The sequence below is a fragment of the Mobula hypostoma genome, chromosome 8 (assembly GCF_963921235.1).
Source record: "Mobula hypostoma chromosome 8, sMobHyp1.1, whole genome shotgun sequence".
Classification (NCBI taxonomy): Eukaryota; Metazoa; Chordata; class Chondrichthyes; order Myliobatiformes; family Myliobatidae; genus Mobula; species Mobula hypostoma.
The window spans coordinates 104,782,705-104,800,402 of record NC_086104.1 but is presented as its reverse complement, the minus strand read 5'-3'; the positions used below and the strand labels follow the sequence as shown (position 1 = coordinate 104,800,402).

Here is a 17,698-nt window from a genome sequence, read left to right as displayed (position 1 = left end):
AGGGAATGGGTATCCTTTGCCTAATTAGCTCAACACAATGTTGTGGACCAAAGGGGTTGTTTTCTGTACTGTTCTAGCCTATCCTAGAATGTGTTACTGAAACAAGGTGAAACACCACACAGGGATTTGGAAGTCTAGAAACAACTCCTGCCCAGTCTACCGCAATCAAGAGGTCAAACAAACTGATCACTTAAGCCTATTTGTAAAGTGAATTACTAACCGTGGCTTGTGTTTTCTCTTGCATAACCACATGCGGACTGTCTTCTGCATCTTAATGCAAGCAAGCGCTCGGTATCTGATCTTGTTCTTCACTGCAGCAAGAAATAGAATAAAACCCCTTTAATAAATTGTGTAATTCTATACGCACCCTTTGCATTCTACATGACCAACAATTCAGGAACAGCTTCTTCCCCTCCGCCATCGGATTTCTGAATGGACAATGAACCCATGAACACTACCTCACTTTTTTTCCTCTCGTTTTGCATTACTTATTTAATTTTTTTAACCTCTTTTTTTGGGATTAAACCTGATCACTAGAGGTCCCTCGACTGACAAAGGAGCAAATATGAAAAGTAATCCTGCCTCTTAGTGCTGGAAAAGGTGGTGCTCCCATGGTTGCCGTGAGCCCCATCAGAAAACAAGGAGACCACAAGATCCGTGCTGACCATACCTACCCACCTCCACTGAGCCTTCACCAACCCATTTTATTCTCCCCACGTTCCCATTGTCCATCTCCCCCTCTCCCAGATTTACAGTGACCAATAACCTACCAACCCATACGCGGGAGCAAACCGAAGAATCTGAACGAAACCCACATGGTCAGAAGATGAGCATGCATACTCCACACTGACAGCATCTGAGCTGAGGATAGAACCCTGGTCACCAGAGCCTGAGACAGCACATCTACTCGCTGTGTCACCCTCTGCCCCAAAGCAATTAGCCACTGGTGTTAAACACCAAACCTGTTGGCGACGGCCAAAGCAACAGAGTGAAAAATCAAGCAATAAAAATTGGAATGGTGGGAATGTTCCGAGGAACCGCCTGATGACATCACACCAATTCGCAATAATTGGAATGGTGGGAATGTTTTGAAGTAAAGAACCACCTGATGACATCACACTAATTCACAAAAATTCCCCACATTACCTTCCGTAATCAGATCTAGAAAGCCATTTTAAATGCAATTGTGGTGTGTAAAATGTCAGCCCCATTGACCTACGTTTAATGACGGACAGGGCACACCATTGGACCTTCTTCCATCGGCTGCAGATCAGCCAGTGATTCACACGTTTCATCAGCACCGCCAGGTGCTCCGGATCGGACCTCATGATCTGATCAAACTCTGCAAACTGAGCAAACACAATTCAATGAAAATTAGCAGTCAACCTCTGACTGTTTTCACCTTCACCTTTAGCTTCTGACTGACCTAGTGTCAATCATGTTCTTCTGCACACTTTTAAAGCACTCACCAACAATGACGACCTTAAAGCAAATACTAGAGGACTGAGAGGTCATTCAGAGACTCTGGTCACCCCATTATAAGGAGGATGTGGAGGTTTTGGAGATACCACAGAAGAGTATATCTGGATACTGCCTGGATCAGAGGGCGTGTGCTATAAAGGAGAAGTTGGACAAACCTGGGCTGTTTTCTCTAGAGGCTGAGGGAACACTTGGTAGAGGTTTATAATATGAAAAGCATAGACAGGGCTCATAGAATCTTCCTCCCTATTTTTTTTATATAGGCATCCGTTAGTCTCACGAAACCACGGATTTGTGCCTTGGAAGGTTTCCAGGGTGCAGGCCTGGGCAAGGTTGTATGGAAGACCGGCAGTTTCCCATGCTGCAAGTCTCCCCTCTCCACGCCACCGATGTTGTCCAAGGGAAGGGCATTAGGACCCTTACAGCTTGGCACTGGTGTCATTGCAGAGCAATGTGTGGTTAAGTGCCTTGCTCAAAGACACAACATGCTGCTTCAGCCGAGGCTTGAACTAGCGACCTTCAAATCACTAGACGAACGCCTTAACCACTTGGCCACGCGCCCACACCTTGCTCCCTGCATATAGAAATGTACTGGGAAGTGCTGTAGAGCTATTGAAGAAACTTCACACCATCTTAAACGTATCTTCCCCCAGGCAACCGTTCTAGTTAACCCCCAACCCCTTCTGTCTATTTCCCCCATCACTTCACTGTAAACACTTTAAACCACTTTTTATGTTTACATTGTAAATACATGTGGATATTATGCATTTATGCACATTTTATTCCATATCCGTACTTTAACCCCAACATTATTTTTATATTATTCTTTATAATTGTTGAATGTTGCTTTTTGTTGCATGTCGTGCCTTGACCAACACACTACAGAAAATTCCTAATACATACATGTAGATATTAATAGGTCAAATATAGGTGATCCCCGAGGGGCATTATCCCAAATGCAGACAATTCAGAATTGCTGAGTGATTTCCTTTGTTAAAACACATGCAGCAGAACAATTCCCAGCAGACTACTTTTGTCATTTTATATTCTCAGCCTGCCCAAGGGAAGATAAAGATCCTACGATTTCCAAACCCAATCGCTTATTATCCTAATGCACATCTTCTATTTCACTGTTAGCTTTGAAAATACCAACAAAACAATAGCAGGGCCAATTAAAGAATAGATAGCAGCAAACACCCATTGCTGATCCCTGTAGATTATGTTCACACAGAGCTCAGGGAAGAACCAGCTTCCAAGCCACATCCACGGGTTAGTTTGGCTCTGACTTGTGACCCAGACACACTGCTGGTCAGAGGTGCATCAGATCCTTTCAGGATAAAAAAGGGCTCCAGACTGGTGCTTCCTCACACAGCCCCCTGCCCCATCCAGGGACAGAGCAGAAGCAGCCAGCAAAGGAATCAGCTGAGCCAAATGCAATCCTCAGCTTAACGGCAACCAGTGTGGCTTTGTTTTCATCGTTATTTACTTCATCTTTAGGCATATAAATGAGTCCCAGAAGGTTGACCCACTTTATAGTATTATAGGGTCATAGGTACAGAAGCAGGCCCTTCAGCCCATCTAGTGCACAGACTAGTCAATTCTGCCTAGTCCCTTCGAGCAGCACCTGGACTCCAGTCCTCAATATCTCTCCCATCCATGTCCTTATACAAATTTCTCTTACGTGCTGAAATCAAACCCGCAACGACTTCCACTGGCAGCTCGCTCCACACTCTCACCACCCACTCAGTGAAGTCTGCTTATTTGTTTAATTACTTTCACTGTACACCGCAAAATAGGCCCTTCCGGACAAACAAACCATGCCGCCCAGCTACCCACCTATTTAACCCTAGCCTGATCACAGGGCAAGCTACAATGACTATTCAAACTACCAACCAGTAACGCCTTTGGACTGAGGCAGGAAACCGGAGCAGCTGGAGGAAACCCACGTGTTCACCGGAGGAACGTACAAACTTTCTTACAGAGGACACCAGAGTTGAACTCCAAACTTCAGTACTCTGAGCTGTAATAACGTCACGCTAACGGTACGCTACTGTGGCACATTAAGTTTCCCTTAAACACAGAAATACAGAAAACCTACAGCACAATACAGGCCCTTCGGCCTACAAAGCTGTGCCACACATGTCCTTATCTCAGAGTTTACCTAGGGTTACCCATAGCCCTCTATTTTTCTAAGCTCCATATACGTACCTATCCACGAGTCTCTTAAATGTCCCTATCATATCTGCCTCCACCACCATCATCGGCAGTCCCTTCCACGCATTCACCCTTAACCTATGACCTCGAGTTCTAATTTCGCCAACCTCAATGGAAAAAGTCTGCTTACATTAACCCTATCGACACACCTCATAATTTTGCATACCTCTATCAAATCTCCACTCAATCTCCTACACTCCAGGGAATAGTCTGAACCTATGACACTGTTCCCTGTAACTCAGGTCTCAAGTCCTGGCAACTCCTTTTTTTTCAGGAATTTCTTATTTATTGGTATTGTTTTTAAGTGTCTCTTATTAGAGAAGATGCGTTTCAAGAGCTTCAAGGCCTTTGAGCATCCAGCAGTCAAACGACGATCACGGATCATCGCTGGAAAGTGCACCATAGACTTTCTGTAATGAAGATTGTTACTGGAGGGCTGCAGAAATTACATGCAGCCATGCAAAAGAGATTTGGAGGGTTATGGCAGGACTGACCGCAATTCAACCTCTTTGTATACTTTACAGGAAAATAAGTAACCACAAATTAAACTGAAAATTATCAACTGGTCCGTTTTCTCCTTAACCCTTCCTCAAAGTTCCTTGGCTTTAGCTTGAATGAAGGAGCCCACTCTCAGTCCCTACAGTTACTCTCTCTCTGAGGAGGCTTGGAACAGGGAACCAGATTCTGGACTTTGGCTCTATAAGACTCAACAACTCCATTCATCGACTGGATCAGAAGAAGCCATTATCCGAGTCTACCTCTCAGTGTTAGGCAACCCTGTGAATTTAACAACATTACAGAGGAAAGCAGACTCCAGTTCTGAAAGTTTCAGTGAAAGGGTTTTCTTACCTTACCAGGCCGGAAAAAGACTTTGGTAAGACCAAACTTGTAATCATTTTCATTGAGGCCCAAGGCTTTGAACAGTGCCTGGGAAGTGAAAGGGAAACATAACATGTTATGCTTAAGCTGATAAACTGGAAAGGGTCACAAGGATAACTCTGAATGGTGTCACTCACTGTCAGCCTTGCTCATGTTCTTTCTCCAGTAACTAAATTCATAAAGGCATAGAGCATGGAAACATGGCCTTCAGCCCAATTAGTCAAGGACAACCAGGTTCCCTTTTAAGTTAAGTCCCATTTGCCCGTATTTGACCCTTATCCCTCTAAACCAGGGCCTCACAGACCCCTTGCTTCATGGTATTGGTCCATAGCATAAAAAAGGCTGGGAGCCCCTTCTCTAAACCTTTCCTACCCATATACTTGTCCAATTACCTTTTACACGTGGCTAACGTATCTGCCTCAACCACTTCATCTGGCAGCTCATCCCAAATACTGACCACCCTCTGGCTGGAAACTTTGCCTCTCAAGTCCCTAATAAATCTCTCCCGTCTCACCTTAAAACTATCCCCATGGTTCTTCATTCCCCAATTGTGTGAAAAGGACTGTACACACTGACCCTATCTGTGCCCCATTTCTCCGATGAGAAACAGAAAACTGTGACATACAGGACCAAATTGCATTGAATATATTTGCAATATCCAACTCAACTTTCACTGTATCTATTTAGATCATTCCGCATCTTTAGATGCTCACAAAGCACTTTACAGATGACCAGTTACCTTTGACAGTGCTGACAAAAAGTCAGTGCAACTAATTTGTATACAGCGAGGCCACTCAAGCACCAAGTACCCCGATTCTGTTTCTGAGTGACGCTGACCAAGAGCTATGTGCAAGTCACGGAAGGAACTGCCCTGTTCCGTGACAGCTATTACTTTGGGAACTTGTGCGTTCACCTGAAGGAGAGCTTTCGAAAGGACAACAACTCCAAGTCTTTCAATGGCATGCTGGTTGATGTGATTGACTAAAGCCATTGTGAAGTTGGCTGTTGACATGAAGCACGCTGAGCTAGATGATCAGGTATTACTGCGAGGAGGAGGGATAGATAGCAGAATGTGATTATAACTCATACAAGTGTTTAATTCCTCAAACTGAGATATGGCCCCAGTAGCAATGCCAAGCAAGACTTGTCCTGTTAATTACTCACAGATCTCAATAGTCTGGTAGTCCAGGATCAGGACCATGAATTCCAATTGATTTTTCCCATGAAGAGACTCTTTTATTTATTTATTGACGTTCTGCGCAGATTTAGGCCCTTCCGACCCTTTGAGCTGTGCCACCCAGCAACACCCCCCCCACCCCCGATTTAACTCTAGCTTAATCACAGGACAATTTAGAACGACCAAATAACATGCCAACTGGTACGTCTTTGGACTGTGGGAGGAAACCGGAGCACCCGGAGGAAACCCATGCGGTCACAGGGAGGATGTACATTCAGCAGTAGGAATTGAACCTGGGTCGGTAGTACTGTAAAGCGCTGTGCTAACCACTATGCTCCCGTGCCAGGCTGTTGGAGCACTGAGAGTGAGCTCATTAACGATCAATCAAAGGTGATCTTGGACTGAACATTCCATTTGATCTCAACAGGAAGCAAGGCAGCCTTGTCTACGGGCCTTGAAGCTGGAGGTCTATCAGAAAAGCCATGCAGATGGCAGATGGAAGTAACTCAGGAGAAACACTTTCCTGGTAATTATGACATGCCTGCATTCTCTGGCGCTTTCAAGACCAGTTACACCTCAAACCTCCACTCAATCAATGTTCAGGAGAGGACTAGAGCTCAGCAGCGACAAGAGTTGCCGGCAAGGAGCATTCTGAAGAACTCTTCAAGCAACCGCCAGCTTCCACAAGTGACCTTGACTTCACCCTACCGCAATTATCCAATTCTGACCAGTCTCATCACCACCCAAAGTCAACCTGTGACTGCAAAGAACATATGGCAACTGAGAAAACATGGTCCTGGGGGAAGACGGCATTCTGGCTGAAGTTCTAAAGCCCGGCAGAAAGGAACTTCCGGTCATGTATTCAGAGCCTTACCTCTCTCACCTGGGAAGAGGAGGAGACATCAGTGGACCCGTCAGTAGACAGATAAGCTACATTGCCTCGACTCTTGAGATAAGGTAACCAATCTTGGCTACAATACACAGGCAACACGCACACATCCAGAGGTTGCGTCCCAAGTCATCATTGTCTCGTTCACTTTAATGTCCAGGAGAAAGGGCCTTGTGATAAATACCCCAGCACAAATCTGTCTCCACTGCACTACCCCACAGCATAAAGGTCCACAAGGAGATCTTGGAAAAGGTAGACTTCCCACAATGAGAGTGCCACCTCCATTGATGGAAGGCATCAGTGATGAGATTCTCCCGTCTCTCCATTTTGCCAGCACAACCTTTGGCCACCTATAGAAAAGTGTGTTTAATAATTAAGGTCTACTCTGCTCTCCTATTTAATTCCAACAAGGGTCATCTACAGCAGGCATCTCAGAGCACTGAAGGAGCCAACACCAAGGCTGTCTTTGCAAAATTCTCCAAACCCAGTGGCAGGGTACATGAACCAACCACCATGTCTGGTCTTACTTCAACATCCCCCCAGCGTCAAGACTAACTATAACTGGTGGGCACACCACATCATTCACAAACTTGACACCAGACGTCTGAAACAGGTTCTCCACTCTCAATTCACTCTCAGCAGGAGAATCAGTGGCTGACAGAGGAAACACATCAAGAAATCCACAAAACCTCTTTCAACAAGCATAATTCCCTCACTGACACGTGGAAACCCCTGACCGGTCGTCGTTTAAACTGGAGAAGCAGCATTCAGAAGGGCACTGGGAATCTCAAGCCTGTTTCTCTGGGTGTAGGAAGCCCAGTGAAAACAGAAGGCATTCATTCATCCAATCACCCAGCCCCCCCACCAGACCACCCACCCATCTACTTATTTAGAGATACAGCACAGAACAGGCCCTCAGGCCCAGGTGAGCTGCACCACTCACAACCCATCTATTTAACCCCAGCCTAATCACAGGAGGGGTGTATGGGGTGTCAGGGAGGGGTAGCACCTCTGGTGGGGGAACATGTCACGTCCTTTTCAAGGCGGTTTGTCCACCTTTTGTCCCCACCTGGCACTTAGCTCTCACCTGTGGCTCCCCGTAGCTGTTTGTATGCGACAGCGGCCACACCCCAGGCAATGGCTTCGACAAGCCGGCTAAACCAGGTGAGGGTAGCTGACTGGTCTCAAACCCTCAGTGGGATAGGGAGTTGTCTATCCCAGCATGTGAAGACAGACTCTGGCGGATTGAGCGTATGGAAGGTCCAACGGTCAAGAAGGCAGTCTCTGCAAGCGTTGTGGAATGTGTAGAGCACGACAAGACACAGAAGATATCCTGGTCATCCACTGCGCCTAGTCCCATCTCCAGGAAGAGAGAGTGAGGCTGACACTGCACAACTCTCCCTCACTTAAATCCAAATCACGCGCTAGTCTCGACATCATCATAATGGTGTCGTGGTCCTCATCGATGTCAATGATGGACGAACACACAATCACAGGAGAATTTACATTGACCAATTAACCTACTGACCAGTACATCTTTGGACTGTGAAGGAAGCCTGAGCACCCAGAGGAAATCAGTGTAGTCACGGGGAGAACATACAAGCTCCTGGAATTGAACCCAGGTGGACTGGCTCCGGAAGGCAGCACACTAACCGCCATGCTACCATGCCCTCACCTCCCAAGCTGCAAGCCGCCGGTCTCAGGGCAGTCATCGTAAGAGGGCAGGGCAGCAAAAAGCCTTTGGGCATGCTGGCCTCTGTCAGCTAGGGCACTGGGTACAGAGGCTGGAACCGTCACGTTGCAGCTGGACAAGATGCTGAGAGGCCATGTTTTGACCAATGCGTTCAGATTTGGTCTCCGTGCTACAGGAAAGACGCCATTAAGCTGGAAGTGTGCAGAGATTTACGAGGATGCTGCCCAAACTCAAGTGACTGACAGAAAGGTTGAGCAGGCCAGGATTTTATTCAGTGGAGCACAGGTGATCATTTAGAGCTGTACATACCATCGAGAGACAGGAATACAGTTAGTGCACAGGCCATCTTCCTAGGGATGGGGAATCAAGAACTGGAGGGCATAGGTTTAAGGTGAGGAGGGAGAGACTTGATAGGTACTCAGGAAGCAAAGTTTTCATCCAGAGGGTGGTCAGTATATGGAACGAGCTGCCAGAGGAAGTAGTTGGGGCAGATACATTAACAGCATTTAAGGGAACTTCGATAGGAAAGATGCCAGGGATTCCCAGCCTCGGGTCCATGGACTGCTCAAGGACTGGAAGGCATACAAGGCATAAAAAAGGTTGGGAACGCCTGACTTAGAGGGATGAGGCCTAAATGCGGGCAAATGCGACCAGCATATACAGGAGTCTTGTTTGGCACAGATCAAATGGCCACAGGGCCTGTATCTGTTCTGTATGACTCCCTGATTCTCACTAACTGGACAGAAAGTCTTCTTCAGCCCTCTGAGACTGTTCACTGAAGATGGCTGTGGATGATCCTTCCCCCTCCAGGGAATGCAAGACAAAGTGCTGTACTCTCCCCAGAAAATTACCTGAATGGAAACCAACCTTTCTAACCACGAAGGCTCAAATCATTCAGTGTCATCCCCTGCTAAGTCACCTGACAAGATGCATGACTACCTGACAGAGCTTCAAAGCTTGAACCTGGTCAATACCTTGCAAAAGAGCCTGGGGTCCAACCTGGACAGCTTCTCGGGCATATACTTCTTGTACATGTTGTAAAGCTCATGGAACGGAGCACGTGATGGGAATCCTCCTTGCATAAGGTCCAGTACAGACACCATACCTACACAACAGAGAGAGAAACAGAGACTCTGAGAGCAGCACATGGCACACACACGACCTGTCCAAAGGAACCCAAATCCACGTTAACTCCAGAACTGGTCACCTTACCTCCTGACTGCCCCGTGAACAAAGGGGCAGAAGACAAGCTCTACTGTGGTCAACTGTAGACTGATGGCTCGAGTTTGGATCTTTTATTATGTGGCTGTGATACCAAAATGTCTGTGTGTGCTTTGTGCTGCGTGTGACTGTTGGTACTGTGCTCTGCATCTTGGCCCAAGAGTAACGCTGTCTCATTCGGCTGTCTTCATGAGTATTCATGTATGGTTGAATGACAATTAAACTTGAATTGAATTGAATAAACACAAGAGATTCTGCAGATGACAGAAACCCAGAGCAACATGTGCAAAATGCTGGAGGAACTCAGCAGGTCAGGCAGCACCAGGACTCCTTTTGAAGGGTTTGATGAGTACTGATGATCTCTGGTGAAGAGTCTCACCTGTAAAACGTTGACTATTTACTCCTCCCCATAGACGCTGCCCGACGTACTGAGTTCCTCCAGCAGTTTGCTTTTATTGCCAAAAATAGAGCTGTGCTGAACTGGACCACACCCAACAACTCAAATTATACAAATAAAAGCCCGTAAAACTAAACCTTCAGGAGAAAGCCAATTAATGTGAACATTTTTTTGCCTCCTGGGGGGACAGAACGGGTGTGTTGATTTTGCAGAACAGGGAAGAACTGGGTTTGACAGTGTCGGCCCGAAGCAACGACTGGGGCAGTTTGCTCAAGTTGCATTTTACAGAGAGGAAAGCAGAGATTCAACGTGAAGTGGGGTAGGCCGAGGCTTTGGTGGGAAAAGGCAAGCTATAGTGCGGGAGGTGGAAAGCCGCAATGGAGAGGAGAAACGGAGGAAGCTGAGCCCCAGTGAAGCACAGCAACCAGGCGCTGTGTTCAACTTAGGTGGCTGCAAGTGGGATTGGTGGAATCAAATTACCACAAGTATAGGTCCTGCCCAGGTCGCAAATGCCCAACATGACGGACACCCGATATGTACGAGCAAGTGCTTGGGAGACTGTTGGGATGTGTTTCTCAGCCACAGGCCTCCTTTGTTAGCTGGGAATGTGCACTACCACGTGCATTCTCTCCCCAATGCCTACTCGAGGCCGCAACAGTCAGGGGCTGGACGGGGCTGGGACGAGCAGGGAGTGCTGGGCAGACACACCCACTGAAGCAGCAAGGCCGGCTGCTGGCTGCTGCCTCTCCCATCACAGCTGTTTCTGGGACCCTCTCCCGTACGCTTGCTGCTCACAAGCAGTTCAGGTTGCAGAGAGCTCTCAGGAAAGAACAAGGGAGCAGCCTGTACCTCAGGAATCAAAACCCATGGGTTCGGTTCCAACAAGACCGGGCTGAAGGTATTCTGGTTCATTATCATTCAGTGTAAACTCCCAAATGGCAGAAGATGTTCTGATTATGGGTGTCTGCAGCTGTACCACAACTAGTGGACCAAGACAGGACTTAAAGGATAGTGAGCAGGAGGGGATTACGTGGGCACGGACCAGACCCTACAGGTACCAAGAACACAGGAGCTGGGGGAGAGGTGGAGCAAAAAACAAGGTACAACAGTCAGGTTGAATGTGTAGGACGACGAGGAACTTGGCACTCACTAAAAGTTGGCCATTGCACCCACTAAATCAAAGCAAATGTATAGCAAGTCTCCACACAATAGCTCACCTGAACACTGCAGCTGAGAGAGTATCTGCGCCCCTTCAAATTGATGACTCGTCATCTTGAGGTTGGGCTTAATGCACCGAATGAAGCTGGAGCCCTGGTTAAAAAAAAGTTTGAGGAGATTAAGTATGTCCGCAAAGACACTCACAATTTCTACGGATGTACCGTGGACAGCATTCTAACTGGCTGCAGAACCATCCGGTATGGGGGGAGGGGCCACTGCAGAGGATCTAAACAAGCTGCAGAAAGTTGTAGACTCAGTCCCCTCCACCATGGACACTAGACTCCCCAGCATCCAGAACATTTTAAAGGAGCAATGCCTCAAGAAGGCAGCCTCCATCATTAAGGACCCCCATCACCCAGCACATACCTTCTTCTTATCACTATCATCAGGGAGGAGGTACGGGAGCCTGAAGACACACACTCAGTGATTCAGAAACAGCTTCCTCCCTTCTGCCATCAGATTTCTGAATGAATACTGAACCCATGAGCACTACCACACTACTTTCCCACCGGAAAACTTAGTTTTCATTAGGCATTGCAATGTACAGCTGACACATAACATGTTTCATGACATATGCCGGAGATATTAAACTCGATTCTGAAAACGTGGGGTAAGCAGAGCACATCGTCACTATGAACTCAAACCACCAGATGCAGAGGTCCACCCACAGTGTTTTGTAATTCCCATCATCGGCTCAGGGAAAAATCGACCTTACTTTGAAGACAAGCCTGATGCATTGCTTCCCCCAGCAGTGGTACCTCTCTCCTGACAAGCTGAGACTCAGTCCCTTGCTGTCCCTGGGGCATCAACCAGGACTGATGCTCCTCTTGCCTACTAGTGATATCAATCCCGCAAAGATAATCCCATTAGCCAAGTGGGATTGACATCTCTAGTTTACCCAGTGGAACTGTCAGCTTGAAGACAGAGAGAAGAACAGAGTGAATTATCTGCCTAATTGTAGACAGAAAGGACCTGACATTCAATTGGACTCTGATTGAAGGGCCGTGACCTGAAGCGTCTACTGTCCATTTCCCTCCATAGGTACTGCCTGAGCTGCTGGAACTCCTCCAGTGCCTTCTACGCTACTGAAATTCAACTAGTTTACTTCACTCATGGGGCAAGGAGTTTATCGGCAAAACCTTATTTGCCGTCCATCCCCAACTTGCTCCTTGATGGTTTTGAAGGATAGTTAAGGAACAACCACGTCAGTGACTCTTCACAAAATGCTCAGAACATGGAGGCGATAGCACAAGTTGCTCTCTGAAACTCATGAATGAACCAAACGTTTCATTGAATAATCCTCCCATTTTACAGTCAGCAATACTTATGAACACAGCAAGGACTACACTTCCAAACATTAGTTATTTGGGGAGATCTTGGCATCAGAAAAGGGAGTTCTCTCTGGAAACTCAGGATAAAGGATGCTCCCTCTGTCCAATCGGGAAACAGAATGTCCCGCTGATACACGATGGAACACAACCCCCATTTTAAGTAAGAGGCTAACATGACAACGAGTACTCACCGTGCTGCGTAACTTTTCCAGCAGCAGGTTCAACTGAGTCTGTGAAATGGGAAGGAAAACAAAACAATTCAGCAATGTGCATTTTGGGGCCAAATCCCTACTCGAAAATAGTTATCAATGCAACTTTCACTTCAAATAATTGTAATTAACTGGGTTTACCATAATATGGCGCAAAGCAGATTGGTAAGGCACGAAGTGTTAAATTGGCCTTTCAGGGTACACAATGAGCTGTGATGCAGTGTGACAAATACCTCAGCAAAACAAAAGCATACGGCGGGCGACTTTCGTCAAATTTTGTGTGGGCATGGAGGAGGGGTAGCATGCAGTCGGGTATTGTGGGGACCATTGAGTAGCACCCACGAATGAAAGGGTGGCCTGACCTTAACCCTTTGCACACCAAATTGGTCGGCCATTAACAAGTTGGCCCAAACAATGGCTCTGGGGGTTTTTGCGACTCAGGCCGACAAATGTCAAGGATCAAAGCTGGTAGGGAGGTGGTAGCTCGGTGGCTAGGGAGATGGCATTGTGTTGCAACAAGCCATGCAGAACAAGGAACCCCAGACTCACTCTCATTATCCGTGCTGAGCTGTGGGAGGAGTACAGTCACCCCAACTTTCTTGGACTTTTGAGAGGGGGTGGGGGAAGAAAGAAGAATGCCATTCAAGTATTCCTCCTCAGTCAGTCCTGCTGGAAGAGCGTACAGGAGGAGAATGGGTGAGGAAAGCATCAAGTTCAGGCATTAAAAGCGGAGTTTGATAAGTTTCTGAGTGGAAGGGACAACAAAGGTAACAGGGAGACAGCAGGAGAATGGGTTTGAGAGGGAATAATAACTCAGCCATGGTGGAATGACGGAGGAGACTCGATGCCCAAATGGCCTTATTCTGTTCCCATGGCTTATGACTGTCGGAATTGGTCGTTATTTTTATACCTTTTTTTAAATCATATATCGGCTGAATTAATGCAAGAATAAAATCTTGCATTGTCAGTTTTTTGCTGACATAGTTTGCATTTCTAGCAAACTCTAGTAATGGCTCATCGTTACTTACTGGCAGAAAGTGGTACAGCAGTTACATACATCTTTTCATTGGCTAAATATTAGCAGATTATACGTATCTTGTATTTGCTTTAATTACATAACCTATTCATTGCATTCTGCTATCCAAGGCATTACCTGGTATCTGGATTATAAAGGCGATAGATTTTCCAGAAGGTGCCATCTTTTTATTGAACCTCTCCAATTTCTCCTCTCTCATCTGCCTCGTATCTTTGTTTAAACGTTAAAATCCACAGTTGTGAAGAATCAATGAATCAAAGCTCATTCCTAAACTAAAAGAACCCAGGGATCGAAAGTAAATGTGATCTGACATGGCCAACTCTAAAGCTCAGTATCTGGGGAAAATAAAATGGCCATTTAATGACAGTGATGGATATTTGCCGGAGGAACGGTTAACGTTTTGTCTCTAGCTGTTGTCTGCTTTTCTAATCATCCAGACCTGGAACAACTCAGATCACACCAGCAGATGCTGTTGGAACTACACACAGGTCCAGTGACCCGGGTTCGACCCTGAGCTGGGGCAGCATTCTGACTGCCATATGGGGTGGAGGAAAAGGTGGGGGAGGGAGAGCTCCAGTTTCCTTTCACATAACCTACCAGCCAGCATAACTCTAACTAGCTGCTGTAAATTGCTCCTCCCGCAAGAGGACCACAATCCTGGCGTAGGGTTTGGAGCCTCAATGACCTGGAGAGCGATGCTGGCTGGAATCAGGGCTTCATGCTTTAGCTCTTGGTAGGGTCACCCACGCCAAACAGGTCAAGGGGTAGAGGCCAGACTGAGAGTGGTCCACCAGCCTTGCGGGGTTTAGCTCAGGGCCAACAACCCTGACTGGTAAAACAAAATGGTTATGGAAACAGCAATGAAGAACCCTTCTGTACCTGAGTGTGACAGTATTCCAGGGTCTCCACCCCGGACTTACATGACTGACAGAAGTGAGAAGAGGCTGCAGACACGATGAAGGAAGAGGTGAACACCACCAGAGATGGAGGACCTTCATTGCTGCGCTAAATGCCAGCGGTGTAATGGGCAATAAGTGAATTGCCCTCAGTGAAGATGGTTGGTGTGGGAAGCAAGATGGACATATAAGGGAAAAGAGAGAACAGGATAGAATTAGCAAAGGAATAGAATTGATGGGATTGTTCCAGAGTTGGCATAGACGGGATGAAATGTCTTTTATGTTGCAAAAGCAGGAGAAATACCCCAATAATAGCAATTGGTGCAACACTAGCAAAGTAGCAAAGATTGACAATACATTATAAACATTTAAGAGTCCATAGAGCTTTCTGAACTATTCACAGTTCAATATTATTAGTCACTTAGTTTTGATTCATTTTTGTATGTGTTTTTCCCCCACATGTGATGATACTTTACTGGAAGGACCGCAAATGCAACAACACTGACTTGGAAGATAACCACTCAAAGTGCTTGATAGCAAAAATCAATACATTAAATATATTGTTCCGTTCCTGGTGAGTTTTTACTTATGAGAACAATTTGCCCTGCTTCCCCCTCTGCAAGCTGGAAATTCCCGCTTGGGACAAGTTATTGATCTGACAATTCCATATTGCGGAACCCACGCTGTATTCCACAAAGCAGATGGAACGATCCACAGAACCACCCTATCAGTAAGGAGTTTGTACATTCTCCCCGTGACCATGGGGATTTCCTCCGGGTGCTCTGGTTTCTTCCCACAATCCAAAGAATAGGTCACTGCAAATGGTCCCGTGATTAGGCTAGGATTAAATCAGGGGTTGCTGGGTGGTGAGGCTCCAAGGGCAGGAAGCGTCTGTCCTACATTGTATCTCAATAAGCAAACAAGATATGCTTGAGCAGCTGCGTTTCTTTGCTCATGGTGAGGACTATAATTATTTGATTATTTTGTGAACATTAGCTTTGGGGGCTTTGCTAGTGCTTGCTTGCCAGGTGGTGGTGGTGGTGGGGTGGGGGGATAGTTTTGCCGAGGCAGGTGGGGGCGTGGGGGAGGGTTGATGCTTTGCTGCTGTTTATGCATGGGGAAGGCGAGGGAGGGGGGCTTTGGGGTTCTATTGTTTTTCCTGTCATTCATTCTTTGGGGTTTTTCTGTTTCCAGGATGTCTGCGGAGAGTGAGAATGTATATTGTATACACACTCTGATATTAAATGGAACCGATGAACCATTGAAATGTCTGTATATTTAATGCTGAATGCTAACTGTGAATATGAAAATGGCCTCTGAGCGGATAAAGGAACAGACACACAGAAGTTACATATTGTACAGAAAGGCTTGATTATCATTACAAATAGTTATCTACTGTGTGTAGGCTCTTGAGGCTTTGATCTGTGTGGAGAGATGTAAAATGCCAGGGGTAAAGGCAACCCGTAACAGACGTGCAGTGGCTAAAGGAATGATTTACCTGATATCTCTGGCTGTTGGCTATATGCTTGCCCAACCTCCCTATTATTTCCACTACTCATCCTGAACTGGAACAGCTCAGATCAGACCAGCAGACTGAGGAAAAGGAGCAGGAGCAGGAGCCAGGTGAAAAAAATCAAGGCTGAAAGGCAGCTGTACTATAAGCAGAAGAGAGATTAGAAGAATGCATCAGAAACTCAAGCACAGGGCAAAAGGAGGCAAGAAATCAGCACAACAGATAATACCCTAGGGGATTTTAACATTAATTCCAGCATGTTTTTTCTCTCTCTAGAATCTGAAATGTTCAAGTTATTAATTATCCTTCAAAGAATTAAATTTAAAGACGCAGAAGATCATCATGTACATGATTATTAATCAAGATTTTAATTATACAAAACCCCCAAGCTTGGCTTTTTTTCTGATTTGACGTGTGCTGCTATAGTTTATAGTGATGTACAATCCAATATACACTATCTACATGCATCAGGTTTACAAAGACTAACGTTCAGTGAGTGGCAATAAAACCTCAAAGTTCTGATGAGTTCAGAAGGACAAAGTCTGGGTTTGACACATGATGAATAAACCTCGACTCATAAAGGCGTAGAGTGTAGAAATATTAACAAGTTTGAAGAACAATAGACCAAGAAATATGGTGGAAAGCAAAGACATAACAAAGCCCAGTTTCGGACTCAATCTTATTCCTCGCCCATTGCAGAAGTGAACCTTACCACACTGGGCTTGACAAGCTCAATTTAATCCAAAGCTTTGACCCTGAAATTGGTCACTGCAAAGAGCGAGACCAAAGACCACAAGACACAGGCCATTCAGCCCATCAAGTCTGCTCCACCATTCCATCATGGCTGATTTATTTTCCCTCTCAACCCTACTCTCCTGCCTTCTCCCCTTTGACATCCTGACTAATCTAGAAACTATCAACCTCCACCTTAAATATACACAAAGACTTTGCCTCCACAGCTATCTGTGGCAATGAATTCCACAGATTCATCACCCTCTGGCGTAGGATATTCCTCCTCATCTCTGTTCGAAAAGGACATCCCTCTATTCTAAGGCTGTGCCCTCTGGTCCCAGACTCACCCACTAGAGTAAACGTCCTCTCCACATCCACCCTATCTGAGCCTTTCAATATTTGACAGGTTTCAATGAGATCCCTCTCATTCTTCTAAACTCCAGTAAGTACGGGCCCAGAGCCATCACTCCTCATATGTTAACCCTTTCATTTGCAGAATCATTCTCATGAGCCTCCTCCGGACCCTCTCCAATGCCTACACACCTTTTCTTCAACAAGGTTCCAAAGCTGCATACAATACTCCAAGTACGGTCTGACCAATCTCCTACAAAGTCACAGCATCACATCCTACTTCTATATTCTATACGTCTCCTACTCATTATTCCATTTGACTTTCTCCTAATCTGTCTCATCCTTTTCTGGACTCCCCTCTTCCTCAACATTCCCTGCTCCTCCATCCATCTTTATACCATTTGCGAATTTGGCCAGAAAGCCATCAATTTTGTCGTCCAAATGATAGATAATGTGAAAAGAA

The 17,698-nt window shown here is 46.1% G+C and overlaps 1 protein-coding gene across 4 annotated transcripts in view; it reads right to left on the bottom strand.

Moving 5' to 3' along the window:
• The window catches only part of LOC134350815 (unconventional myosin-VI), a 281,728-nt gene that overhangs the window by 43,778 nt on the left and 220,252 nt on the right, over nucleotides 1–17,698 (bottom strand). For all 4 annotated transcript variants that reach the window (XM_063056533.1, XM_063056536.1, XM_063056534.1 and 1 more), the window contains 6 exons: nucleotides 12,690–12,728; nucleotides 11,167–11,260; nucleotides 9,306–9,436; nucleotides 4,543–4,620; nucleotides 1,220–1,349; nucleotides 221–311 (listed from right to left, as the gene is read on the bottom strand). In XM_063056533.1, coding sequence (XP_062912603.1) covers nucleotides 221–311; nucleotides 1,220–1,349; nucleotides 4,543–4,620; nucleotides 9,306–9,436; nucleotides 11,167–11,260; nucleotides 12,690–12,728 — 563 coding nt within the window. The remainder of the gene's footprint in view (nucleotides 1–220; nucleotides 312–1,219; nucleotides 1,350–4,542; nucleotides 4,621–9,305; nucleotides 9,437–11,166; nucleotides 11,261–12,689; nucleotides 12,729–17,698) is intronic.